At 45.4% G+C, this 27732-nt stretch overlaps 1 protein-coding gene across 1 annotated transcript in view; it reads left to right on the top strand.

The window, feature by feature from the left end:
- The window catches only part of XRN1 (5'-3' exoribonuclease 1), a 2408514-nt gene that overhangs the window by 372099 nt on the left and 2008683 nt on the right, over positions 1 to 27732 (top strand). Inside the window, exon 9 of the mRNA XM_044071018.1 lies at positions 14027 to 14094. Coding sequence (XP_043926953.1) covers positions 14027 to 14094 — 68 coding nt within the window. The remainder of the gene's footprint in view (positions 1 to 14026; positions 14095 to 27732) is intronic.

The following is a 27732-nucleotide window of genomic DNA, read 5'->3' as shown; positions in this document are numbered from 1 at the left end:
GGCTCTCACCTGGGCATCTGAGATGTTAGGGAGGCTACACTCTGCTGGGATAGTTATTTCTCCTTTTGGGGGGGTGGGGAGGAGAAATTTGCACTGAACCCGTCTGCCAGAATGTTGGCAATGTCAGTGGGTTCAGTGTATTTTGTGTCATTTTGGACTAACTCTGAGCATATCTGGGAGTTTCCACCCAGGTTTCTAACATAGCTAAAGAAGGCCTTGTGATTGTCTTTTGTGTCTTTTGCGATTTTTCTCTCAAAGTTGGCCTTGGATGATTTTGAGTGATCGTAGTTTTTTGCTAGTACTGATCAGAGATGCCTTCCCTTTTAGGGATTTTGCTCTGTCATGTAGTAGCTTCCTCCTGCTGTTGTAAAGTTTGTTTATGGCTGGGGTCCACCAGACTGGGCGCCTGCCTTTGGGGGAATGGTTCTTGGTTTTATTTGGGATTGCATGATCCATGCATTCTTGAAGGTGCCCGTAGAAGGCATTTGCAAAGGATTCAGCAGTGTGGGTTGTGGTTTCCACTGGCCCAGGGGCCTTGAAGGATACCACTTAAGTCTTAAGAAGTGTGAAGTTGGCTTTTGAGAAGTTCTTCACTGTGGTCTTTTGTGCAGGGGGTGGGGGCGGGATGTGGAATTCCAGTGAGATTAATTTATGGTCTGATCTTACCAAAGAGGGATATACTTCCGGTGTGGAGCATTTTGTCCCCATGTTTGTGATGATCAGGTCTAGTATATTGTCTCCTCTTGTGGGAATGGTGACTAGTTGTTCCATTGCATTTGAGTTTATGAATTCTAGGAACCTTTGGGCTAGGGTATTGGGGCTTGAGTAATGTTCCCAGTCTATGTTTGGGTAGTTGAAGTCTCCCAAAATGATGGTATTTGGAGAGACATTCATACTCTCCAGTGTCTTCAGGAAGGCTGTGTGGGGTTCCTGAGTTTGAGAGGGTGGTCTGTAGCATGCTACAAACTGTAAGGCAGTTTTGCCTATGGTTAGTTGCACCTGGATGGTCTCCGATGCTTCGTGCGTTGCAGCTAACCTGGAGGTGTGGGTATCTTTGATGAATATGGATACTCCCCCTCCTTTTGTGGTTCGGTCCAAGTTTTGGGGCCGGAAAGCATGATATGAGGTAAAACCTGATAGTGCTGGGGTGCTCTCAGGAGCCTTGAACCAGGTTTCAGTCACTGCACAGACATCTATGTTCTCCATACTGAGGAGGGCTTCGAGGACGTGCATCTTGAGGTTTAGACTTCTGGCATTGAGCAGCATTACCCTTAGTGTTTTTCCACTTGTGTTTTCTAGGGAGGTAGGTTTGTCATTTGAGCCTTGCCTAAAAAAGGCACTATGGGGGTGGCAAGAGCCTTGGCCAATATCCGGAAGCCCAGGGGTGACAGGTGCAAGCCATCCCTTGCGAAGCAGCGTGGCTTGTCAAGCATGTCATCCCAAGCAGACAGACATTGGACCCCCTTAGAATAACACCAGTAATTAAGCCAATTGTTAAAACTGATCATTTTGTCTTTGTACTGTGGCATCATTCTTGGTGAGGGTAAGATGCTGCTCAGGGTCAGGGTCATACCGGCCTGGGCTACATAATCAGAGAGCTCCTCTATGTCTCTTTTCATGTAGTCCAGGGAGGTACGTCTCAGGTCGTTCACACCGGCATGTACAATGACTGAGTCATATTTATACTTGCTGTGGAGTGACCCGAGTGCTTGTGTTATGTGGTGGATTCTAGCTCCCGACAGGCAGCTTACTGTGACCTTTTCCTTGTTCAGTCTGGTGAGCGGGACGTCAGTGTGTCTGACTATGGAGTCACCTATTACAAGTGTGTCTGGCATGTTGTTTGGCCTTAAGGGCTGTGACTGTTTAGCACACTGACTTTGTGAACTATGTGTTGCATGTGCTATTGCTTGAGGTGGTGGTTGTTTGGGTGTCTGCTTTGGAGGCCTCTGTTGTTTTGGTAGATTTTTAATCAGTGCCTCCGAGTATGTTTTTGTGTGTTTGTGTTTGGTTTGCAGTTGTGATAGTTCTATGTGAGACTGGGTTTGTGGTGTGCGTGGTTACCTTCTCCTCCTGTCTGGTCTTGCCAGTACTGAATTGAGAAAGCTCAGCCTCCAGTTTGGCTATATAGTTGCATCTCTCGCATATATTTGTATTTGTTGAGAGGAGGAGACGGTTGTCTTTGTACATGAGGCAATTGTAACATTGCCTCAAGATTCCCAGATTCACCAGCTGAACAGGAGAGGACGCCAGCAACTGACCCTTCGACATGCTAGAAATAGTGAAAAAGATTGCTGTGTAACTGAGTCATAAAGGACCTATAGGGAAATGGGTACTCAAGGGAATTTAGGTGAATGAAGTACTTTTGTTTAAGAGTGCTTTACCTGTATAAAAAATGCTTTAGGAGCAAGTGCTGAGCTTTTCAGATAGAGTACAGGCTGTTTAGATTGCAAGTAGAACAGTTCTAAGGGAAAAATTGAAGAGCAGACTTTACGGAGCCAGAAATAGTTTAAACTTGATTAACCGGTGCTGCCCGATGCTGCTCTGAGCAACTTCGCGCTAATTCGCACAAAAGCGTGCTTTATAGCAGGGGGTTGAAAAGAGCCAGGAATTGACCCAAAATGGCAAATAAACTACAAGTTGCTGGGCTGGAACCAATCCTCTAGGGACAAATAGGTTGCTCAGTGCTCCCCACTCCCACTGGTGAACAAAGAAGCTTCCTCTTATCCAAATAAGGATATGGATAGCACAGGAACTAAGACAAAGCCCAGAGATCAGCAAAATCTGAAGACTGGACTATTCTAGTTCAGAAAAGCGGGAAAACAAGGATATATATTTTTTTTTTTACAGAGAAAGGAGGAAAAGATACAGTAACAAACAGTAAATGCTATAAAACGGCTAGCGCACTTGAGTGTTAGCCTAACAATTAAATTAAACAAAAAATAACTTTTTAAAGTGCTAACAGTATAAATTCAACACAAGTACAGTAAAAACAATATGCAGAGCTGTTCTTTAAGCAAAATGCAGTCAAGATGCAGTAATTTAAGCGGAAGCCAGAAAAAATACTTATAAATCCAAGAAAGTCACTCTTTCACTCTCTGCTGCTTGTAGAACTCTGCAGGACACTACGAGGAGCTGTGCTGAGTCTTTTACAAGTGAAAAAGCGTGCAAAAGTGTGCTTTATAGCAGGGGGTTGAAAAGAGCCAGGAATTGACCCAAAATGGCCAATAAAACTACAAGTTGCTGGGCTGGAACCAATCCTCTAGGGACAAGTAGGTTGCTCAGTGCTCCCCACTCCCACTGGTGAACAAAGAAGAAGCTTCCTCTTATCCAAATAAGGATATGGATAGCACAGGAACTAAGACAAAGCCCAGAGATCAGCAAAATCTGAAGACTGGGCTATTCTAGTTCAGAAAAGCGGGAAAACAAGGATATTTTTTTGTTTTTTTTCTTTTTTTTTTACAGAGAAAGGAGGAAAAGATACAGTAACAAACAGTAAATGCTATAAAACGGCTAGTGCACTTGAGTGTGTTAGCCTAACAATTAAATTAAACAAAAAATAACTTTTTAAAGTGCTAACAGTATAAATTCAACACAAGTACAGTAAAAACAATATGCAGAGCTGTTTTTTAAGCGATTCATGTGAGTTTATGTTCATCGTGTTACACTGCTGCAGTCATTACACTTGGGTTATCCTGCCGTCAGGCGTTTCCCCAGTCGGCCTGAGTTCCAAAGTCTTGGTCCGGCGTCGGTTGTTGTCACCTCCTCCCTGTAGTTAGTGCGACAGGGGTATACAAGATGCAGCCGATGCCATTTTCTTCAGTCTTTCTTGCTGCGCGGTGCCCAAAGCAAAAGCAGTTCGCAAGTGCCGGTCGGCTGACTCCTGAGATTTTCATTCCGAATCCAGAACCAAAGTCTTCTACAAAGCTAAGTACCCCGTTGGGGAAACTTTTTCTTTGCCTCAGACCAATGTCAGTAAAAGTTAATAACTGTATTTCTTGTGGGAAGCAAATACCTCATAAGGATTTCCATTGCTATTGTATCCCATGCCTAGGCCCAGACCACGATGTCACTGGTTGTCTGTTTTGTGCTAGGTTTAACAAGTGTACTATTAAACGTATGTTTGATTTTGCCCGACATTATTTTGGCAGAAAATTCAATTACACCATGCCGTCGGAACGTCTGACTACCGGAATACATAAAAAGTGCAAAGACAAGGACAGGCATCTGAGGCCCAAAACTGACAAAGCCTCTTCTAGGCCAGTCGCCGGGTCTCCGGTTTTTAGCGAGGCGCCTTCGCAGCCCCTGACGACCGCTTTTGCAGAACCACAGGCCGCCTCAGACTCCCATGTGGAGATGGCTGGGCCTTCGGATGCACAAGTTTTTCAGCCTACCAAAACTAACCCTTCAGAGGGATCTGGAGTAGCTGAGCAACCAACAAGCTTCAGAGGGTGTTTTCAGACCTACTCAGTTAAGCATTAAGCCCTCTGCTAAGTCTAAGCCTCCTTTAAAAACAAAGAAACAAATACAGCATTCTCCAGGACAGGCCTCCATGCCTAAGAAACAAATGCTCAAAATGGCCGAAGACCCTAATCACGCTGATCAGGGGGTCCCATCCCTCTCCTGATGAAAGGCCTAGACAGGATGCAGACTATGACTCATCCGGCCAGGTGTCCATTTCTTTAGATTCATCCTCAGACCTAGGATATTCTTTACCCCCTTATGAGGATTCTGATGCTGAGGGAATCAATTCCATCAGCCTCCCCGCCTGAGGACTACTACTTTGGGGAAACCTTACATACCATGAGGGAGCATTTCCATTGGGAAGGCCAGGATTACTCAGAATCCAACAAAAAGCTCGGAGATTTCCTTTTATTACCTCAACACAGACCCCTTGCTATTCCGCCAGTATTAGATATTGTAGATGATGTGTATACTGAATCCAGCTTAAATCCCAATTCCTTAACTCCAGCCCTAGTTAAACCTGATCGATACTACAGAGTCCCTGACTCACACATTTCTGTATAAAAGCCCTGTTGCTGACCCTGAAACTATTTCTCAGGGACCCAAAGAGATTAAGGCCTCATCAGCAAAAAATCCAGTTCCCTCTGACAGAGATTCCAGAGCATTAGACAGATGGGGAAAGAAAGTATATACGTCTGCAACTTTAGCAATGAGAGCCTTAAATTGCCAGTTTCACAAGCTAAAATATCAGCAATTTTTGATGTCTCAGTTGAAACAAAAAAATGCTTCCAGATTCAGATCCTCCTAATTTTAAAGAAATGCAGGATTTATTGCATGCAGCTGAACAAGTGGGAAAACATACTTTGCAATGTAGTTTTGATTCTTTAGAGGCCTCCTGTACAGCAGCAGTTACAGGCTGTGTCATTAGAAGACATGCTTGGTTAAAAGAACATACGTTACCAGATCATGTTAAAGCAAAATTATTGGATGCACCTTTGCAGCAGGATGTGTTGTTTGGAGTTAAGGCAGCAGAGGTATTAAAGAAAATGGAGGATAAGGCAAAATCTATGCAAATGGTGAAGGATTTCTTACAAGTTCAGCCTCCAAGATTTAGCAGAAATTGGCCAACAAAGAATTGGTCCTTTCCAGTTACAGACAGACCTCAAAGGGGCAGATACAGACGTCCAAGAGGGTAGAGGTCAACCACAAGGTCCTTACAGGCCTCGACAATGGGGTGCACCAGGCCAGAAAGAAGGGGAAGACAGGCCCCAACCATATAAAAAACAGCCTCAATGACTTCCCACTACAGCTGTCAAACAACTCTCTCTTGGCAGCCCCCTTGGGAGGAAAACTGGCGCTTTTCTATCACAATTGGCATTGGATCACCAAAGACAAATGAGTTCTCAACATTGTATCTCAAGGTTACAGGTTCCACTTTCACACTCTGCCAAGGTTAAAAGGAATGCCAAATCTGCCACCAAATCAATGGACAGAGGCTCAAAAACAAATTACAGCACTCATGGAAATGAGAGCTATTCAAAAGGTACCACCACAGGAGCAAGGACAAGGATTTTACTCAAGACTTTTTCTGGTTCCCAGAAAGGACAAAGCCTGGAGGTCCATTCTGGATCTTCTCTAAACACTTACCTGGATGTTCCGAAATTCAAAATGTTGACACTACAGCAGCTTCTTCCCATGCTGGGCAAGAAAGCTTGACTTGTGACCTTGGACCTCAAGGAGCATACTTGCATGTTCCTATCAGACAAAACTGCAGAAGATACCTCAGATTCATAGCTGGTTCAATGCACTATCAATTCACTGCACTGCTCTTTGGCTTATCTACTGCGCCCTGGGTCTTCACAAAGTGCCTGGCACCAGTAATTGCATTTTGCAGACAGAAAGGAATTCAAATTTATCCATACCTGGACGACTGCCTGATTCGAGCAGAGAGCAAGGACATTCTTCTAAAGCATCTGGCGTTTGTAAAAAAGTTAAGTTGCCTGGGGTACACAGTAAACGAAAATAAATCAAAACTAGTGCCCTCACAAGAGATAATATTCCTGGGTGCCAGCTTGAACACAACGGCCCAGATGGCTTATCTCATGCCAGACAAGCAAGGACAACTGACTCAATACTTTCAATTGATGGCAACAAAGACCCAACTCCCTGCAAGTAAAATTCTGCACGCCTTGGGGTTACATGGCATCTTGCATACTACTAATTCCATATGCCAGACTGCATATGAGGAAACTACAATGGTACCTAAAGAGTGTCTGGTCTCAACACTGTCAAAGTTTGGAAACAGTTATACCACTAATTCCTTGCCTTCAACAGGAGTTTCGATGGTGGGCTCAAGCTTGTCACCTCAACAAGGGACAGCCTTTTACTCAACCCACAGCCAGGCAAACACTGACAACAGATGCATTGGATTATGCCTGGGGAGCACACACGGCAGGAAAATGTATTCAGGGCAAGTGGCCCGCAGAACAAAGGCATCTTCACATTAATCAAAAAGAGATGTTAGCTGTACACAATGCCCTTATAGCTTTCAAGGACCTGCTGCAACCAGGACAACTATTACTAAAGACAGACATCACCACAGTTATGTGGTACATAAACAAGCAAGGGGGCACTCACTCCTACCCCCTCTGCAGACAAGCCATGACCTTGTGGAACACAGCTCTAAACTAGCAAGTTCATCTGCGAGCACAATTCCTGCCAGGAGAGAAAAACACACTTGCAGACAACTTAAGCAGAAACACCATAGAGCCACACAAATGGGAATTGAATCCACAAATATTCAGAATGATAACACAGAAATGGTGGAGCCCGGACTTATATCTGTTTGCATCCCCAATGAACTGCCAGCTACAGAAATTCTGCACAAGGAGTTACCATCCACAAGCATGGAAAGTGGATACCCTCTCATTCAGCTGGAAAAACCTACAAGTATATACTTTCCCACCACTACCTCTCCTTCCAAAGGTACTCATAAAAGCCAGGCAAGAAGAACCAAAGATGATACTGATTGCACCAGACTGGCCACGCCAGCACTGGTACCCAATCTTAAAGAACTTAGCTCAAGAACCACCCTGGATTTTGCCTCAGATCCCACATCTGCTGACTCAGCACAACAATCAGATACTTCACAGTCAGCTAAAGACCTTAAACCTAGCTGCATGGAAAATTCCTTAGTCAAGCAAGCAATGCCTCTCTCCAAAGCTGTTATGGATATCATTCTGGAGGCCAGAAGGCCTAGTATCAGGAAAGCCTATTCGGATAAATGGAAGAGATTCTGTGCCTGGAACTTGGCTCTCACAGCCTTGACCCTCTTGTCCCAAACATTCCTCAGATACTACAATATTTAACTGAGATGCTGGACAAAGGCCTCTCCTTTTCATCCATCAAGATCCACGCCTCTGCCATCTCTGCTCATTACAACACGGATCCACCAATTTTCTCTAATCCTTTGCTAAAACAGTACCTCAGAGGGGCTAAAAACATAAGACCGCCCCGTAGAGCACCTGCTCCAACTTGGGACCTCAACTTTGTTTTGGAAAAATTAACTTTACCTCCTTTTGAGCCAGCTAACACAGCAGAATTAAAATATATCTCTTGGAAAACTGCTCTGCTCTTGGCAATAATATCAGCATGAAGAGTTTCAGAATTACAAGCACTAATGGCAATGGAACCTTTCCTCATTTTCCACCAGGACAGGGTGTCTTTAAGAACTAACCCTACGTTTATGCCAAAGGTGATATCAAGTGTGGCTTTAAACCAAACTATTTTTATCCAAAACCACAGAATAAAGGGGAGAGACTACTGCATTCTTTGGACATTCACAGGCAGTTACGCTTCTACTTGGACAACACCAAAGATTTCAGAAAATCTGAGCAATTATTGGTAGCATATGCTGCAGGAGCACAGGGAAAAGCCATTTCAAAACAGACTATTTCAAAATGGATAGGACATTGTATACGTTTCTGCTATACACACCATGGGAAACCTATACCTAGCAGCATTGGATCTCACTCCACCAGGGCAACAGCCACTTCAACTGCCTACCTCAGAGGAGTACCTACCAAGGATATTTTGGAAGCAGCAACAACATAGAGTTCTGTGCATACCTTCACCAAGCATTACCATCTGCCTTTATACTCTAAATCCAGAGCTGGTTTCGCCACTGCTGTGCTGCAGGGACTTATAGCCACCCCTAATGCCTTATAGAACCAGCCACCCTACCTCAGCTTTGGGATTCTACTCAAGTGTAATGACTGCAGCAGTGTAACACGATGAACATAGTACAGTTTTGTACCTACCATAAATGTAGATGTTCAAGTGTATACACTGCTTCAGTCTAGGTTACCCTCCCTCCTTCCCCCTCTTACTTGCTGGTACGTACCTATGTCTTCTACCCTTTACTACCTATGGGGAGTATTTGCTGGTAACTGAAAGTTGTTGTTTGCTTTTCTTATGTATGTTTTATTAGCAATTTGAATTCCCTACCTATTTGGGGGCACCTGACAGCTGGGGCAAGAACTGAAGAAAATGGCATCTGCTGCATCTTGTATACCCCTGTCGCACTGACGTCAGGGAGGAGGCGACAGCAACCAATGCCGGACCAAGACTTTGGAACTCAGGCCGATTGGGGAACCGCCTGATGGCAGGATAACCCAAATATGATGACTGCAGCAGTGTATACACTCAAACATCTACATTTATGGTAGGTACAAAACTGTACTTTCTATCTCGCCTTCATTCTCACGTCCCTCCCTCCATCCCCCACCTGGCTGACAGTTGACCTGGAATCTAGCTTCATCCTGGTTATGCATTCGTTTTTATTTTTTGTTGGAATAATTATTATCTGACAAAAGTAGTACACGCAGCAAACAAGATCTTAGGTATTCCAGTCAGTGCATCATGGGATAAGGGGCTAGGTCTCGAGCTTTTGGTAAACCTCGAACTTGCTAACGGCCATGTCAGAGCCGAAGGATTGGCTCCGAACCCATCAGTGATGAATGAAGGCGAGATTGAACAACTCAAATGGAACGTTATGGTGAGTACATAACTTCTTTTTTCATATGTTAAAGTACCAGTAGCATATTATGGGACTACTTAAACAGAAAATGATGTTGATTCATGACTGTGCTGAACACACAGATTTGCCAGAGTTAATGCATTCTGCTGAACAAGTTGGTAAACATACTTTGCAATGTGGTTTTGATGTTTTAGAAGCATCTTGCAGGGCTGCTGTCACTGGGTCTGTTCTTAGAAGGCATGCTTGGTTTAAGGAGCAAAACTTGTCAGATCATGTTGTTAAAGCTAAATTACTGGGTGCACCCTTAAACCAAGACCGCCATTTTGGCAACAAAGCAGAAGTCCTCAAAAGGGGTGAGAAAAAAGCTAAATCTATGCAAACTGTTAAATATTTCTTAAAAGTACAGTCGCCTAGATTCAGTAGGCATTGGCCTTCAAAGAACTGGTCTTTTCTAGTCCCTTCCAGGCCTTCTCAGTCCAAACCCAGGAGCAGCAAACCACCAAGACTTCAGTCTCAGGCTATGCACAGATCTAAGTAGTGGGGGGCTCCCACTTCCAAAGCAAGGAGTAGTAAGCCACCCCCTATGGAAAAATGGCACAATGACTTATCCTCAACTCTTCCAAGCCCTGCCCGACTACTTGCTCCCTTAGGAGGAAAGCTCGCCCCTAATGCAAAAAACTGGGAACTCATTACCCAGGACAAATGTGTTTTAAACTTAATTTCCCTAGGATACAGATTCCACTTCCACTCACTCCCAACCCCAAGTGGATGGCCAGACCTCCCTCCAAATCAGCGGGCAGAGGCCCAAAAACAAGTGCCGTCTCTCCTCAGTATCAGGGCTATTCAACCTGTCCCAGCAGAACAAAGGGGACAAGGTTTTTATTCAAGACTGTTCCTGGTTCCCAGAAAAGAAAACTCCTGGCATCTTATTCTGGACCTGTCTATTCTCAACACCTTTCTGGTGGTTCAAAAATTCTAAATGCTAACTCTTCAACAGCTTCTTCCTATGCTAGCCAAGGATGCCTGGCTGGCAACCCTAGATTTAAAAGAAGCTTACCTGCACATGCCACTAAGGGAATCCTACAGATTTCAGGGCGGGCTCCATGCACTGTCAGCTCTCTGCACGTCCCTTTGGTTCATCTACTGTGCCTATGGTATTCAAAAAAGTGCCTAGCTTCAGCCATTGCATTTTGCAGGCAGACAACTATTCAGATTTATCCATACTTGGTCGACTGCCTGATTCAGGCATAAAGTCAGGACTTGCTATTACAACACCTGGCATTTGTAAAGAGACTTCTAACCTCACTGGGGTACACTGTCAGCAAGAAGAAATCACACCTAGTACCCTGCCAACAGATTGTATTGCTGGGAGCAAGCTTGAACTCAACTTCCCAGGTGGCATTCCTCACTCCGGAGAAACAAGTTTATTTGACAACCTACTTCAACCCACTGGCCACAAAAACCCAGCTATTTGCAAGGAAAATCCTGCAAGCCCTGGGGTTCATGGCCTCTTGCATTCTGTTAATTCCATATGTAAGACTGCATATGAGGAAACTTCAGTGGTATCGAAAAAGTCTATGGTGTCAACATTCTCAGGACCTGGAAACAATGATTCCTATCGTACCTTGTCTAAGGACAGAGTTCCTTTGGTGGGTAGAGGCCTGCTACCACAACAAGGGTCTCCCTTTCACTCTACCCCCCTGCTGCCCAAACCCTAACAGACGCATAAGACTATACATGGGGGGGCTCACGTGGCAGGGCAGTGCATTCAGGGCAAATAGAACCCAGGACAGATGCACCTGCATATCAATCAAAAAGAAATGTTAGCTGTACAGAATGCTCTGACAGCCTTCAAAGACTTTCTTCCAGGATAACTATTGATAAAGACAGACAACACCACAGGTATGTGGTACATAAACAAGTAGGGGGAACCCATTCCTACCCACTCTGCAAACTAGCCATAGATCTGTGGATCACAGCCTTGTGCTTCCAAGTGAACCTGCAAGCTCAATTCCTGCCAGGCAAACTAAATTCGCTGGCAGACTTAAGCAGAAATCTTATGGACCCACACAAATGGAAACTGGAACCCAAAATATTCAAGCTCTTGAGGAACAAATGGGGGACACCAGAGGTAGACTTGTTTGCCTCCCCTCAGAACTACCAATTGAACAATTTCTGCACCAGAACTCCCCACAGTCAAGCTTGGAAAGTGGATGCCGTGTCAAGCTTGGGAAGTGGATGCCCTGTCCTTTACCTGGGAAAGCCTCTCAATTTATGCCTTTCCCCCTCTGCCTCTCCTCTCGAAGGTTCTACTCAAGATCAAACAGGACAAGCCAAGGACAATACTGATTGCCCCAGACTGGTTACCCCCCTTTTGTGCAGTCTGACAGTGCTGCAACCATGGCACCTGCCTCAGACCCCTTCCTTGCTGACCCAGCAGGCGGGCCAGATTCTGCACCCTCTGCTTCAAACCCTGAACTTTGCAGTCTGGCCAATCCCCTGAGCTCACCTCTAGCAACCCCTCAGTAAGCAGGTGCTGGATGTCATTCTTGAGGCAAGCAGACCTAGTACTAGAAAATCCTATTCAGATAAGTGGAAAAGATTCTTTTCCTGGAGCAAGGCTCGGGATGGGCACAACTGTGCCCAGCTTACCTCATATTCTAGATTATTTAACAGAAATGCTCTACAAGGGCCTATCTTTCTCTTCAATTAAATTCATGCCTGTGCCATCTCACCACATTATAGTACTGAACCACACCTCCTCTCTCATCCCCTGCTAAACCAATTCCTTAGAGGGGCAAAAAATTTAAGATCCCCCCCCCCCCCAGGAGAATGCCCACTTCAGCCTGGGACCTTAACTTTGTATTGGAAAAACTCCCTCTTCCCCCCTTTGAACCAGCTGCTACAGCAGAGTTGAAATTCCTTTCTTGGAAAACAGCCTTACTTCAGCAAGAAGAGTGTCTGAACTGCAGGCCCTCATGGCAGTGGAACCCTTCATTGTCTTCCATGCGGACAGGTTTTCCCTTGGGACTAATCCATCCTTTATGCCCAAGGTGGTGCCTAGTGTGGCTCTAAACCAGTCCATTCATTTGCCTACCTTTTACCCATAACTTCAGAATATGGGGGAAAGGATACTGCATTCTCTGGACGTGCGCAGACTGCTTGGATTCTATTTGGACAGATCTAAGCCTCTCAGAAAATCTGACCAGCTGCTAGTTAGCTTTGCCGCAGGGGCAGAGGGGGAAGGCCATTTCTAAGCAAGCCATTTTTCAAGTGGATAGCCCATTGCATCCATTTCTGCTACAAGCACCATGCAAAACCTACCCCACTTGGGGATAAGATCACATTCCACCAGGGGCTGCATCTACCTCTACGGCATTCCTCAGAGGAGTCCCTACCAGGGACATCCTGGAAGCTGCTACTTGGAGCTCTGTACATAATTTCACAAAGTATTACCACCTGCCTATCTTTTCTAAATCCAGAGCTTGATTTGCCACAGCAGTTTTACAGGGCCTGATTGCTAGCCCTAATGCTCTTTAACTGCCTTCACCCTTCCTTAGCTTTGGGAATCAACCCAAATATGATGACTGCAACAGTGAAACACTAAGAACATAGTACAGTTGTGTACACTTATCATAAATGTAGATGTTCTAATGTATTCACTGTTGCAGTCCTGGTTACCCTCCCTCTAGCCCCCTGACTTCTCTTGGCTCAACCTTTCCTTCTTGTTTGGCATATTATTTCATGTGCATTTGCTTTTTCTGGGGATGTTCCATACCATATAATTGCTTCCTATTGTGGGGGCACCTGATATCTGGGGCAAGGAAAACTGATGTAATGGTGTCGGCTGCATGTTTTATTCCCCTGGCGACCTGACGTCATGAAAGAAGCGACTGCATCCAATGCAGAAATCTGACGACTCTGGTATTCAGGCAGGCTGAGGGCTACCTGCAGGCAGATAACCCAAATGTGATGACTGCAACAATGAATACACTTGAATATCTACATTTATGGTAAGTGTGCACAACTGTACTTTATGAAAATTAATGTGAAGCTTTAAAAAGTCACTGGATAAGCTTTTTGTAGAAGATGCCTTCATAGGCCCAGAGTATACAAGGCCTTTCAGACAGACTACTGTCACTCTCTGTAAACACATTGCATGTCCATTCTTCTCAGGAAAACATTGTAATGTAGGAATATGGTGTGCATGCTTATTATTTACCTTTTCCCATAAGGCTAAAATTCCACAGTGGGTCAGTTGCTTGCACCAAACACACTTTTTTTTCAGTTCTTACTACCTTGCACACACACAATAGGTTTTGTAAGTGCCAGCATGCAGAGAGCATCCTTAAGAAATGTTTTAACTTTAAAGGAATGGATGAGGAATACGTTAGCTGCATTAATGTTTCAGTCATAACCTGATGATTAATCACATACCTTCACTTACAGTGTTTGAGAAAGAACATTATAGTTTTCTAAAACTGATGTATCATCTCACAACTTTAACAAGATTGTTTCTTCCCCTAGGCTACATTAATGAAAATGGACATTTAAACTTGGAGCGTTTTGAGAAGTATCTAGCAAAACTGGCAGAAGTAAGTATGGTGTGAGACTCCTTTAACTCTGAAAGTGAAATGTTGAGAAATTTGTGTGTGTGTGTGTGTAGTTCATAGGTGAGTACTAGGCTAGCTGCCCTTGGAGACTATTTTAAGACTAGTCATTTTCCCTTTAATGTGTGTGTATACATACATATAGATCTGTAACACACACACACACACACACACACACACACAGATGTGTGTGTGTGTGTGTGTGTGTGTGTATGTTACTTCTGTGTCCTTTATGCCCAGTGATGGAAAAAAAATGCTTTGGGCTTTATAAAATGTGTGGGGTGCAGGCACAAGTTGCCCCTCTTCCCCCCAAGACTCGTACAATAAATGTGTGCAAGTCTAGGTGTGTTACACCTAGACTTGTAATATCAGGCCTGCTTTGCTTTTGGAACCAGACCCCTCACGGACAGGATGAGTAAGTTTGTCTTGAAGGGACTTTTACTGCGTGTATCTGTTTCATCATCTGTCTTCTTCTCCCTCTCCTGCCAAAAAGCTGGGAGAGAAGAGAAGTGAGAAGGAGAGAGAAATAATGAAGGAAAAACAGAGAAACTGGAGAAGAAAGAGAGGAGTGCAAATCTTCCTCTGCCTCTTTGGAAGGTCAGCTGGATCTGAAGATCCAAAGGTCTCCAGCTGCTCTGTTTGCAACATCTGATGTGCTATTGGTGGCCCCTTGCCACCAATTGCCTACTTTTAGGGTTCCAGGTTTAGATCCTTTGGGCTCTCTGACCTTGAGTATTCTAAGCCCTGTTTTGATGGTAGGTCCAGCCACTGATAGAATTCACGCACTCTTCCTCCCAGTAACTCCCACTTCAGAGTTTTCTCTGGATGTGTCCCTGACTCGTATCCAAGCCTTTCCCTTTCAGGTCCAGGAGACTCCCATTTCCTTTTCTAAACATTCTAAGCTGTTTTAATGGCTTTATCTAGGTGTGCCAGAAATGTCAAGGGTTCTGAGTTGGAGCAAATTATGCACACCATCTTAAAGGCCCAGATGGATTTTGATATCATCCCCTCTTCCTTGGCTACAAGGCTAGAGGATCCTTTGCTTTTAGCTCCTGCTTTAGCTGTTCCTTACCCAGCCCATCCTTTGGTGATGGGGCCCACAGTTCTGACTGAGCCAGATCCTTCCTCATCTGTGCAGACAGCTTGGTTGCCTTGGATACCAGCCACTTTCTTGATGTTTTCAAATTAATCTCCTTCCGAGCAGACTGCATCTCTGAGCCAAAGCTTTGAGGTAGACACCTAGGATTCAGAGTAATTTAGGCTTTCGGAGCTGTTCCTTCCTTTGGGTGCCATTCCTTAGATAGCTCTGATCTCGAAATCTGATCCGACAAGGTCAACATTGGGCTGCACCAGTCTCTCTTTTGGATCTACTGATCCCAAGGGAGCAATGCCCAGACATTCAGTGTCTGCTTTTGACATCATAAAGTCTATTCTTTCTCATTCCAAAACTGGAGTTTCTGTTGAGACAGATCAGTCCTAAAGTTCTTGTCTGCCTTGTATTTTGGTCTAGCATCAGTTAGCTCTGGTACAGACCTCAACCCCCCCCCCCCCCCAAGGTAGGGGATCACCTGTTTCTTCAGTGTCCCACTGCCACAGCTTCTCCTTCCCTGGAAATACATGTGAAGAATAAATGCAAGAGGATATATTTGGGCTCCCCCGAGGAGTTGCCCACCAGGTATTCAGTCTCAAAGACGAAGGATCCCCATGAAAGTCCTCCTTTGGCGACCTGTTACGAAAGTCTGGGGGTGGACCTTAGAAGCCTGTACTCCTGATTTCACAAGGACTTTGGCCCAGGCCCATCCACATTTTGGGTGGTTCCACTTCGGATATCCGTGTCAACTTGGTATCCTGGAGTTTGTGGAAACCTAATCTTGTGTAACCAATCCATAGAAACCTAACAAAGTTCTAGCCCCTCCCAAAAAAAGAAAAAAAATTTAAAAAGAAAAAGTTGTAGTCCCTACCCCCAAAACACAAAACAAAAAACAAAAAAAAAAATATGGAAAAAAAATGTTCTGTCCCATCTCAAGGATGTACCTTTTTTTGGAGCAAGGGCCTGGCTGTGGATGCTGCTATTGTGGTTGCTGCAGCCACTAAGAAAGTGATCTGTGAGGAGAGTTCTATGGCCCAGCCTCTAAAACAAGGGGTCTCGGGTGTTGGAATGTCTGTGGAAGCACACATGCTTCAGCCACATTTGCTTTACATGCATTGAACTTTTTGTTTTGGCTCACCTGACAAGGTTCCAAGGAGATCTGATCTCTGATGAGTCTAAAACTGTGACTGCTTAGCAGTCCTCTGAGAATCAAAAGTTTCTGAATGCTCAGATGACCTTGATGTTAGCCATCTCAAACATATCTATGAGACTTATTTTGAATGCTGCAGATGGTAAGCCATGTGCATCAGGCACCAGAATTACTGTGTGCCATACTTGAATGTTCTTATGTAACTTTGTGGACTACTTCAAGGCATCCTTTCTAAATTCCCTTTGTTGGTTCCATTCTCTTTGAAACCAAAGTAAAAGGTACTTTGTCCAGACGTGAACAAGAAGGAAAGTATGTGACTGCCATAGGAGTCTACTTCTGGATTCCACAAAGGACCTCTTCAAGGAGCCAAAAGTAGTGAAACAACTGTTTTGTAAATTGCAGCAGTTTTTCTTTCCAGGATGTTCCTGACAGAGAGGAAAGCTTTAATGGATGCCATCCCAGAGGCATGGGTGGTCTGCAAAATCAGACCTTCTGGGGACTGTTCTCCAGCAAGCCCTTCCAGTATCTCCCGAAGTGTTGCCTGGCTGCTGCTCCTCTCTGGAGGCAGTTTAGGGGCACTTGATGCTCCATCCAAAGGCTTGAGAGGACACTACATCAGACAGTTTGGTGCTGAGAGTCATATCTTGAGGTTATTCCATTTTTTTTTATACACCCCAAATGAAAGTCAAAGATCCTTTCCCAATGTTCCACCCTATTGGTGAAGGGAAGCAGCAGTAAAGATAAGAAAGCTGCCCCGGAACTGAGTCATTTATGAGGTCCCGCCAGACCAAAGAGGATCCAGGGTCATCTCAAGATTCTTTTTAATGCCAAAGAAAAACAAGGACATTAGGCTCATTCTGGACCTCTGCAAGCTGAACCTTTATATGCAATGTAACAAGTTCTACATGGTGATGGTGGAGTCCAGCCTCCTCCTCCTCCTGAGGAAGGATGTCGGGATGTGGTGCTTGGGCATCAAGAATGTAGAATGTATGCTATCACAAAGATAGCAAAGCATTCATGGAAGCTCCAGTGCTTCCAGCTGGGAGCCAGCTATTACTTGGAGTGCTGCCATTTGGGCTCATCACAGTCCCCTGGGTATCTGTGTATGGCAGTAGTAGCAGCTTGGCTAAGGTTGCAACAGTTCCAGGTCTTTCCTTACCTGAATAACTGGCTCCATACTGCAACCTCAAAGGAGTGTCTAATCCAGGCCAGGGTCCACTTCTTTCCAATTATTTCTGTTCTTGGGCATCACTGTAAACTGCAACATATCCTTCTAGAACTGCCCTGGAATTCATCACGTAGCATCTAGATACCATCAGCCAAATTGGCCCCCTCCAGACTTTCTTCCCTGCCAATTCAAGCCAGCCAAGTTCTATATTCTGAAAGGCCTCCAGCTTACTTAGTTCTTCGACTTGCCACATCTATTTGCTTGTGTTGCTCGCCAAATTCTACATGAAGGTTCTTAAGTGGATGATGTTGGTCTAGTGGTCAATCTTGTCTTATCGTGTGGACTATCCCATTCACCTTACCAATCTATGCTGCCATCATATTGCTTGGTGGCTAATGTCTCATTAGGTTCCAGCAGATCATTTTATTTTTCCCCCAGCCTCAGGCAAAGTTACCATGGATGCTTCTCTGTTGGGGTGGAGGAGGGGGATTTCAAGGGGAAAACACTCCAAGGTACCTGGTGCTCATCAGAGGCCAGTCTCCATATCATTAGATGAGCGCAGTCGTCCTAATATTGTTGACCTTTCAGGACTTTTCCCCAGGTGGGCATTAGCCATCCAGTCCGACAGCACTGCAATGGGAATGGTACATAAACATGGGGGAACCTGCTCATATTCTCTGTGTCAAAAGGCCGTGAGACAGTGTCCGTAGAAGATATTCTCACCATGATTTCTGTTAGTAACATGCATTACAAAGAAGACCGGCATCCTAATGCCTTACAGATGGTCCCTTAATCCAAAGATGCCAGTGTGTGTTTAGCCAACCGATCTCTTTTAATCCCCCTCCAGCAACAGGTGCACTAGTTTCAATGCCGGACCCCCCCACCCCCAAAGGACAACCAACAAGAGATGCTCTTCATGTTTGTCTCTGGGTCCCCTATATGCATATTCTTTGACACTCTTGATAGTTCCTTCAGAAAGCTGACTATTGCAGAACAACTATAATTCTCATAACCCCCTTTTGGCAGAGACCAGGATGTTTCCCCTTTCTATGGCCTCATCTGTTGTACTTTTCTTGGGTCCTGGACCTTGTTCCAGAGATGATTTCTCACCCTTCGGATCAACCTCACCCAAATCTGAAATCCTTCAAATTGTGACTGCATTGTTCCTCCACATCCAGTGATGGCAAGATATTCTTTCTAAGAATCCCTTTTCCACTCCTTTGGACTCTGTTTTTGATTTTATGGTAGATTTGTTTCATTTAAAACTCTGCTACTCCACTATCAAGGTTCATTTAGTGACCATGTCTAATTTTCATGTGGGTATGGACAAATGTACCTTGTTGCATTCTTCAAGCTATAAAAAGGCTTTTTTAAGGATGTTTTTCTCCTGAGACCCTCTGTCAGGGATCCATTTCCTCACTGGGATTTCCCCTTGCTTTTATTAGCTTTGACTAGACATCTGTTTGAACCAGTGGCTACCATGGATTTGAAACTACTAACTTGGAAGACTCTGAAATAGTAATGGCTACCAAAAATAGGGAGGGTTTGGGAACTCCAAGCCTCGTCTTGTTGTTCCTTCATATATTATTTTTCATAAGGAAGGAGTGTCTATACATAATAATCCTTCATTTCAAAATTGTGACTCAAGGGTCATTTCAGGTAGAATTTGCCTGTTTTTATCCCAACTTCACTAACAAAGGGGAATACTTGCTCTACCGTTTGGATGTTCATTAGCTAATGGTTTATTTGGACAGACTAAAACATTCCAACCTGCTTTTTGTTTCATTCTCCAGTGCTTGGACAGGCCTGATTCTAAAGTGACCCGATCCAGATGACTTTTCCGATTGTGTTTCCTTTGTTTACTCTGCAAGAGGCATTTTCCTGCTTGGTTAGCCTAGAATCCATTCCACTAGAGTTGGTGGTACCTCTACTGTCTTCTTTGCTTAGGCTTCATTGGATGATAATGTGAGAGTGTTCAATCTCGCCGTTTGTTCTTACACACGGGTTCGGAGACGATCCTCGGCTCCGAGTCGGCCGCATCGCAAAGCTCTGCATCTCAGAGAAGCTCGAGACCAGACTATATCCCACAATCCTCCCTGCCATTACTCAGATCTAGTTTGCCGCTGCAACAGATCAGATCGAGGAGAGCTCGGATCAGAGGAGAATTTGATAACTTTTTGCTTTTTTCAGATAAGCTACTTCTTTTTTTTGTAAAAATAAGATGTCCTTCAAGGATGCATCTGCAGTCCTTACAAATGGGTTGTCCTGTCGTCAGGCAGCCCTTCGGTCGGCCGGATTCCAAAGTCTGGGTCTGGCTTCGGCTGGTGTCGCACTTCACCCGACGTCATTGCTGCAGTTACTCTGGTATAAAGGCATCAGCCGACGCCATTTTCCACAGTCTTTCTTGCCGCGTGGCGCCCGAAGCAGAAGCTGTTCGCAAGTGCCGGTCGGTCAGAACCAGAGATTACTACTACCGAATACTTCTACTACTACCGAAGACTTCTAAAAAGCTAAGTACCCCGTTGGGGACTCTTTCTTGCCTCAGCCGATGTCAGAAAAAGTGAATAACTTTTTAACTTGTGGGAAACAAATACCTCATAAAGATTTCCACTCTTACTGCTTACCTTGTTTAGGCCCAGACCACGACGTAGCAGCTTATCTAGCCTGTGCTTCTTTTAACCGACGGACGCTTAGACGTCGGTCGGAATTTGCTGAACAGTTTTTCGGCTCTGATTTTGCTTATATTATGCCGTCGGATCCTCCGACTTCACAAATATCCAAAAAAAACGCAAGGAAAAGGACCGAAACCGCGGTTAAGCCAACCGTGAGTGTCTCGGTTTCGGCTGAAACCGAGCAAGCGGTTCTTCCTTCAGCCGAAAGCTTACCTTCTACCGAGGCCTCTTCCAACCTGGTGGAATCGGCTTCTGAAATCCAACCTGCAGTTGTGGTTTCTCAGGAATTATCTGACACTATTCCCTTAGATATTTCAACTCCTGCACGTGGAGCTGCTAGGCCTCCTGCAGCCATGTCCATTAAGGCCTTTGCCAGGGCTAAAGCAGCTAAAGCTACTAAATCTGTGCCTGTTAAGACCTCCTCTCACAGGCCTAGCTCCAGTTCCCAAATGCTTAGTCTAGCAGCGGATCTCATTTCTTTAATCCGGGGATCCCAACCTCACCCAGACAGGGCCTCTCAACCACCTCCAGAGAAGAGGCCTAGAGCAGAGCCCCCTGAGCCAGTTTCCACAGATGATTCCTCTGATGATTCAGATAATACAGACCCTCCAGAGGCTCCTTTTTCCCCTTATGAAGACTCTGATGCTGAAGAGTCCATTCCTTCTGCCTCTCCTGAGGAATTTTCCTTTGGGGAAACCTTGCATGCTCTGAGGAACAATTTCAGTGGCAGGGCCAAGATTTTTCAGACTCCAGAAAAGGCTTAGAACCTTTTGCATTTACCACAACATAGGCCTTTAGCTATACCTCCAGTTCTTTCTGTTGTAGATGATGCATTTAATGATGTTTGTACTGCTCCTGATTCATTACCTCCGGCCCCTGCTAAGCCCGATAGGTTCTACAGGGTCCCGGACACACATCACCATTTATACAAGGCTCTTTTTGCAGATCGAGACTATCTCCCAGGGGCCTAAGGCTGTAGCATCTACCTCTGCCAAAAATCCCTCCCTCTGAAAGGGAATCCAGGTCCTTAGAGAGATGGGGTAAAAGTTTACACTTCTGCTACTCTGTCAGCTAGGGCCTTGAACTGTCAATTTCATATGATCCAGTATCAAGAATTTATGCTAGACCAGTTAACCAAAAAACTGTCCTCTGATGAACCTTTAGACAAGAAATATGTTCAGGAAATGGTACATAACATTCAGCAAGTTAGTAACCATTCTTTAAAATGCGGCTATGATGCACTGGAGGCTTCCTTTAGATCAGCCATGACTGGCACAGTTATCAGAAGGCATGCATGGTTAAAAGAGCAGGCCTTACCGACCATGTCAAATCAAAACTATTAGATGCTCCCATGGACAAGATCAATTTGTGTGGCTCTCCTGCACAACAGGTGCTGAAGAAGATGGAAGAGAAGGCAAAATCTGTCCAAACAGTGAAAGATTTCTTACAGGTCCAACCTCCAAGGTTTAGCAGGAATTGGCCCTCCAAGAATTGGTCCTTTCCAGACTCCTCCAAAGCACAGAGAGGCAGGAATAGGCGTTCAAGAGGCAGAAGCCAATCCAGGGGTGCCTACAGGGGACGCCAGTGGCAGGGTAACAACCAGCGAGGCACAGACACAGCCACCACCACTACTACAGAACAATCACAGTGACTTGGCTCTGGCACCGCCTACCAGGGAACAACTAGAAGCACCCTTAGGTGGGAAGCTAGCTTTATTTTCAAAGAACTGGCATTACATCACAAGAGACAAGTGGATTTTGCAGACAATAGACCAAGGTTACAGGTTTCATTTCCATACTCTACCAGGAAAGAGAGGAATGCCAAACCTACCACCAAATCAAAAGGCAGAAGCTCTAAAACAAGTAAATCAATTATTAAAGATGAGAGCTGTGGAAAAGGTACCATATATGGAGCAAGGAAAGGGCTTTTACTCCAGACTCTTCCTAGTACCAAGGAAAGAAAGCAAATGGAGACCTATTCTCGATCTGTCCGCTTTAAACACATTCCTCATTGTTCCAAAATTCAAAATGCTGACCCTACAGCAGCTTCTTCCCATGCTGGGCAAGGAGTCTTGGCTGGTAACTCTAGATCTCAAGGAGGCATACCTGCACGTCCCCATACGACCAAATTGCAGAAGATACCTCAGATTTCTTGCAGGATCAGAGCATTATCAATTCTCAGCATTGCCCTTTGGCTTATCTACTGCACCCAGAGTGTTCACGAAATGCCTGGCATCAGTAATCGCTCATTGCAGGCTTCAGGGGATCCAAATCTACCCTTACCTGGACGACTGCCTGATACAAGCGGACAACAAAAACAAGCTAGCAGAAGACTTGAAAAGAGTCATTTACCTTCTACAAGCCCTGGGATATACAGTCAATATAAAAAAGTCAAGGCTGATACCAACCCAAAAGATAACCTTTTTGGGTGCGGAGCTGGACACATCCAAACAAATGGCATTCCTAACAGTAGAAAAACAGGAGCAACTCCTCTCTACTTCTTGGCATTAACAAAACAAAACCATCTAACAGCAAGAAAAGTCCTACAAGCATTGGGCTTCATGGCATCCTGCATAATATTGGTCCCACATGCCAGACTGCATATGAGAAAGCTACAGTGGTACCTGAGGAATTTATGGTCTCAGCACAAGCACAGCCTAGAAACTCAAATTCCAGTAATTCCATGCCTGAAGCAAGAATTCCAATGGTGGGCTCAGGCCTGTCAATCAAACGAAGGATTGCCCTTCCACAGCACTCAACCAAGCCAAACCATCACAACGGACGCCTCAGACCTCGGTTGGGGGGCCCACATGATGGACAAATGCATACAAGGTTTATGGACTCAAGAACAGCTGCACCTACACATAAACCTAAAGGAAATGCTGGCAGTAAAACTGGCAATTCAGACTTTCAAACCATTTCTTCGACAAGGCCAATTGATGATAAGGACAGACAACACCACAGTTATGTGGTACATCAACAAGCAGGGAGGCACTCATTCATACCCTCTATGCCGGATGGCCCTGGACCTCTGGAATGTGGCCCTGAGTTACAACATACAGTTACAAGCAATCTTTGTACCAGGAAAAGAAAACACTCTAGTAGACATATTAAGCAGGACTACCACGGATGCCCACGAATGGATGCTGCATCCGGACATCTTCAAAACCATTACAAGAAAATGGGGTCTCCCAGAAATAGACTTATTTGCATCCCCACACAATCACCAATTAAAGAAATTCTGCACCAGGACGTACCACCCACTGGCATGGAAGATGGACTCCCTATCCTTCAGTTGGAAAAATCTGACAGCATATGCATTCCCACCACTTCCTTTGATGCACAAGGTGCTATTGAAGATCAAAGAGGACCGTCCAAAGATCATTCTGATAGCTCCAGATTGGCCAAGGCAACATTGGTACCCATTACTGAGGAGCATGTCTCGGGAACAGATATGGCCCTTACCCCTAGTTCCCTTGCTGTTAACTCAGAACAATTACAACACCCTGCATCCAAACCTGAAAACTCTGCAGCTGACTGCCTGGAACATTGAATAAGACAAATTAACCCAAATTTATCCCAAAGGGTTAAGGACATTATCTTGGAAGCTCGCAGACCTTCAACAAGGAAAACCTATTCAGCAAAATGGAAAAGATATCTCATTTGGAGTACTGCTAAAGGGGAAGATGGGTCACTGGTAAACATAGCCAACATCCTGGAATACTTGGCAGAGCTATTCCACAAAGGCCTGTCCTACTCTTCCATTAAGATTCATGCCTCGGCTATTTCAGCAGAATACGACTTGGATCCTCCAGTTTTCTCACATCCTCTGCTCAGGCAGTTTCTGAGAGGAATTAAAAATGTAAAACCTCCTAGGAAACCACCATTACCTGCATGGGACTTGAACTTTGTCTTAGAAAAATTGACACTACCTCCTTTCGAACCAGCAGCAACAGCAGAATTGCAATACTTATCATGGAAAACTGCTTTCCTGCTGGCAATCACTTCAGCAAGAAGGGTTTCTGAGCTACAGGCATTAATGGCAGTACAACCCTTTCTGATCTCCCATCAAGATAGTGTCCATGAGAACAAATCCTACTTTTATGCCTAAGGTGGTCTCCAGAGTATCTTTAAATCAGGCTATCCACCTACCTACATTCTTCCCCAATCCACAGAACAGGGGAGAAAGACTGTTGCATACCTTGGATGTACATAGACAATTACGCTACTACCTGGACAGGACCAAGAGCAATAGAAAAACTGACCAGCTACTGGTAGCATATGCTACAGGAATGGAAGGGAAAGCAATTTCAAAACAGTCAATATCTAAGTGGATAGGAAATTGCATTAGATTTTGTTACTCCTACCATGGAAAGAAAACTCCAGAAAACATCAGGCCTCACTCTACAAGAGCTACAGCCACTACCACAGCTTTTCTACGAGGAGTGGCTACCAAAGACATTTTAGAGGCTGCTACTTGGAGCTCCGTGCATACATTTGCCAAGCATTATAATTTACCTTTATACTCTAGATCCCGAGCAGGTTTTGCCACTGCTGTTTTGCAAGGGATCTTAACTACACCATAATTCTATCTTTCCTCCTCCCCCAGTTTGGCTGTGGTATTCTACCCATTTGTAAGGACTGCAGATGCATCCTTGAAGGACATAGTACAGTTTTGTACCTACCATAAATGTAGATGTCCGATAGGAATGCATCTGCAGTCAGGATTACCCACCCTCCTTCCCTCTGTGGTACTCCTAGGTATTTGCCCCTCTTATAGCTAGCTGGGGGAATCTATTATGGTGTATTTGTTTGTATATATGTACATACATGCTTATTTTTTGTTTGCTCTCTAATATTTTGAATCATTGGCATTTATCAAAATTTAGCCTTCCTAGAGGGTACCTGGCATCTGGGGCAAGAAACACTGAGGAAAATGGCGTCGGCTGATGCCTTTATACCCGAGTAACTGCAGCAATGACGTCGGGTGAAGTGCGACACCAGCCGAAGCCAGACCCAGACATTCGAATCCGGCCGACCGAAGGGCTGCCTGATGACAGGACAACCCATTTGTAAGGACTGCAGATGCATTCCTATCGGACATCTACATTTATGGTAGGTACAAAACTGTACTTTTCTAATAGTATAGTATAGAAGTGTGTGTGTTATTATTATTATAATATTGCTCAATATTATTCTTAAGGCACCTTTTGTGGCCTACTTTTTTTCTCTTGGTGTGGCCTTTTTTTGAGTGTTCTTTACAATTATATAGTTATTCACTTTATACATATATAGAAGTGTGATAGTCTTTTTCTTGTTATTAAACCTAGTTAAGTGTCATTACTTCTACTGCAGTCATGTCGGAGAAAGTTAAATCCGGCTTTAAAAGATGTCAGTGTGGGCAGAAAATGTCTATCACTGACAACCACGCGTCCTGCGTTTACTGTCTTGGCCCTCGCCACCTGCAAGAGGATTGCTCTATATGTCATTCCTTTAGCGGGAGAGTCATGACAGACGCAGGAAGCTTATAGATAGAGGGTTGCTTAAGCCTGCCTTTCAAGAGGCTTTAGACAAATTGGATCAGGCTTCTAAGTCCTCGAAGGGGTCGAAGATGTCAAGAGCCCATGTCATCGGCTCCGAGTACATCTTCGAAGGTTCGTTTGCCGGTTCCACAGACCTCGGGGCTGAGCATCAAACGTTTATCTTTCACTGAGCCCCAGATCTTGGAACCGGTGTCAGAGCTGCCGCCACTGTCCATTTCTTCGGTCGGTGCCATCTTCGGCCCCTTCGACCCGTTCTTCCAGACCGTTATCTGAGACAGATGTGGATCATGTCGTGCAGAAACTCATGGAAAACACGGCCCTTTCCAAGTTGATTGCCATTTCCTCCCAATTGGTGTCGAAACTAGAAGGCCTCCCCATGTCTCCAACAGGTCCTCCTTCGAGACCCATCCAGCACTCGGAGCTGGGAGAGGATGAGCTGATGATAGTGGAGCCCTCGGTGCCGAAACCATCCATTGCACGATCGACACCATTGACTTTGACTCCTTCAGAACTGGTAGGTGAGTCGCGGAGCCGACGGTCTCTCCTCTGTTCCGGGACCGAGAGTCGTGCCGACCTTTCGGTGCCGACTCTCCCTCTCGGGGCCTCGGCGCAGATTGGCTCGGCTCCGTCCTCGGGGTCGGAGCCCACGGCCCCCATGTCTGGGATGCTCCCATGTTCTTCGGAACCGGGGGAGTCCTCGGCCCGGGGTTCAGGGGCTTTTGACCTTATGAGGAAGGTATTGTCTGCACAGACCACCACTTCATCAGAGGCGTCTTCTCCTTCCCCTAAAGGGCCGCTTTCTGTTTCTGCCCCCACGACCCATCCAAAGCATAGAGCCCCATTGCCTCAGCCACCCCCAGAGGGTTCCCCCTGTTCCTTGGAGGCCTCACCGGAAGCCCTCTCTGATGAGGTTCAGAGGAAAAGGTTGTGCAAGAGGAGGCACATAGATTCCCCGCAGGAATCTCTAATGTCTGACACTGACTTGGATGAGGCAGAGGGGTCCCCAAAATCACCCTCTGAGGATGCGTCATTTGCGGACATCCTGGAGATCTTGAAACAGAGGGGTAATTGGCAGTCCCTAGCCCCCACTGAGGACGAGTCGGTGCTGCTGAAGGCTTTTGGGGCTCAACCTTCTACCTCCTGGGTGACTCCGCCCTTCGATGAATTAATGGAATTGATTGCTCGAAGGGCGTGGGAGACACCTGACACAGTGGAACCAGTCCCTCGAAAACCAAGCAAATTTATCACCGCCCCCCAGGACAAGACTTATCTCACCAAGGGAGTTTCGGTCGACGCTATGGTGGTGGCGGCAGCACGAAAAAGGCGATGTCTGAGTCTTCCTCATCTGTTCATCCTCCTAATAAGGATTCTAGGACTATGGACAGATACGGTAAGCGCGTTTTTAGTTCAGCGACTTTTTCCATGTGTTCGCTAAACTATTTGACACATTTCACACGTCTACAGAGGGATCTCATCAAGGAGCTGACAGATACCCTCCAGAGTAACACAGATGCTGCTGTTTCAGATAAGGTAACAGCACAACTTAACACCCTTACCTCCATAGCAAACTCATCCATGAGGCTCATCTCGTATGCGGCCGAAGGATCGAGTAGAGCTGCAGCTTCAGCGATTGCTCTTCGAAGACAATCCTGGATGCGGCTGTGCTCCTTTGCGGAAGCCTTCAAGTCTTCCTTTGCCAAAGCCCCCTTTGATGGTGCCACACTCTTCGGGCCGAAGGTGAAGGAGACTCTGACTCGGTGTGAGCAAGAGGGAAAGACCCTGTCTGCTGTCGGGGTCCGTTTTTCCGCTCCAACTAGACCATACCCCAAAGGGCAACAAGGCGGGAAAATGTGGTTCCGTAAGACTCTAGGATCTTTCCAAGCCGCACAGAGTGATGCCCCCTCTAGAGGCAGGGGGGGGGTAGAAATGGAAGACGCCGCCCCGGCGGCAGAGGGGGTCCGCATAACCAAGGCGACAGGGATACCGTCCCTGGGAAGCCTT

Source organism: Protopterus annectens, chromosome 5.part0, assembly GCF_019279795.1.
Source record: "Protopterus annectens isolate FY-2018-M chromosome 5.part0, PAN1.0, whole genome shotgun sequence".
Classification (NCBI taxonomy): Eukaryota; Metazoa; Chordata; order Ceratodontiformes; family Protopteridae; genus Protopterus; species Protopterus annectens.
This window is presented reverse-complemented; position numbering and strand designations above follow the sequence as displayed.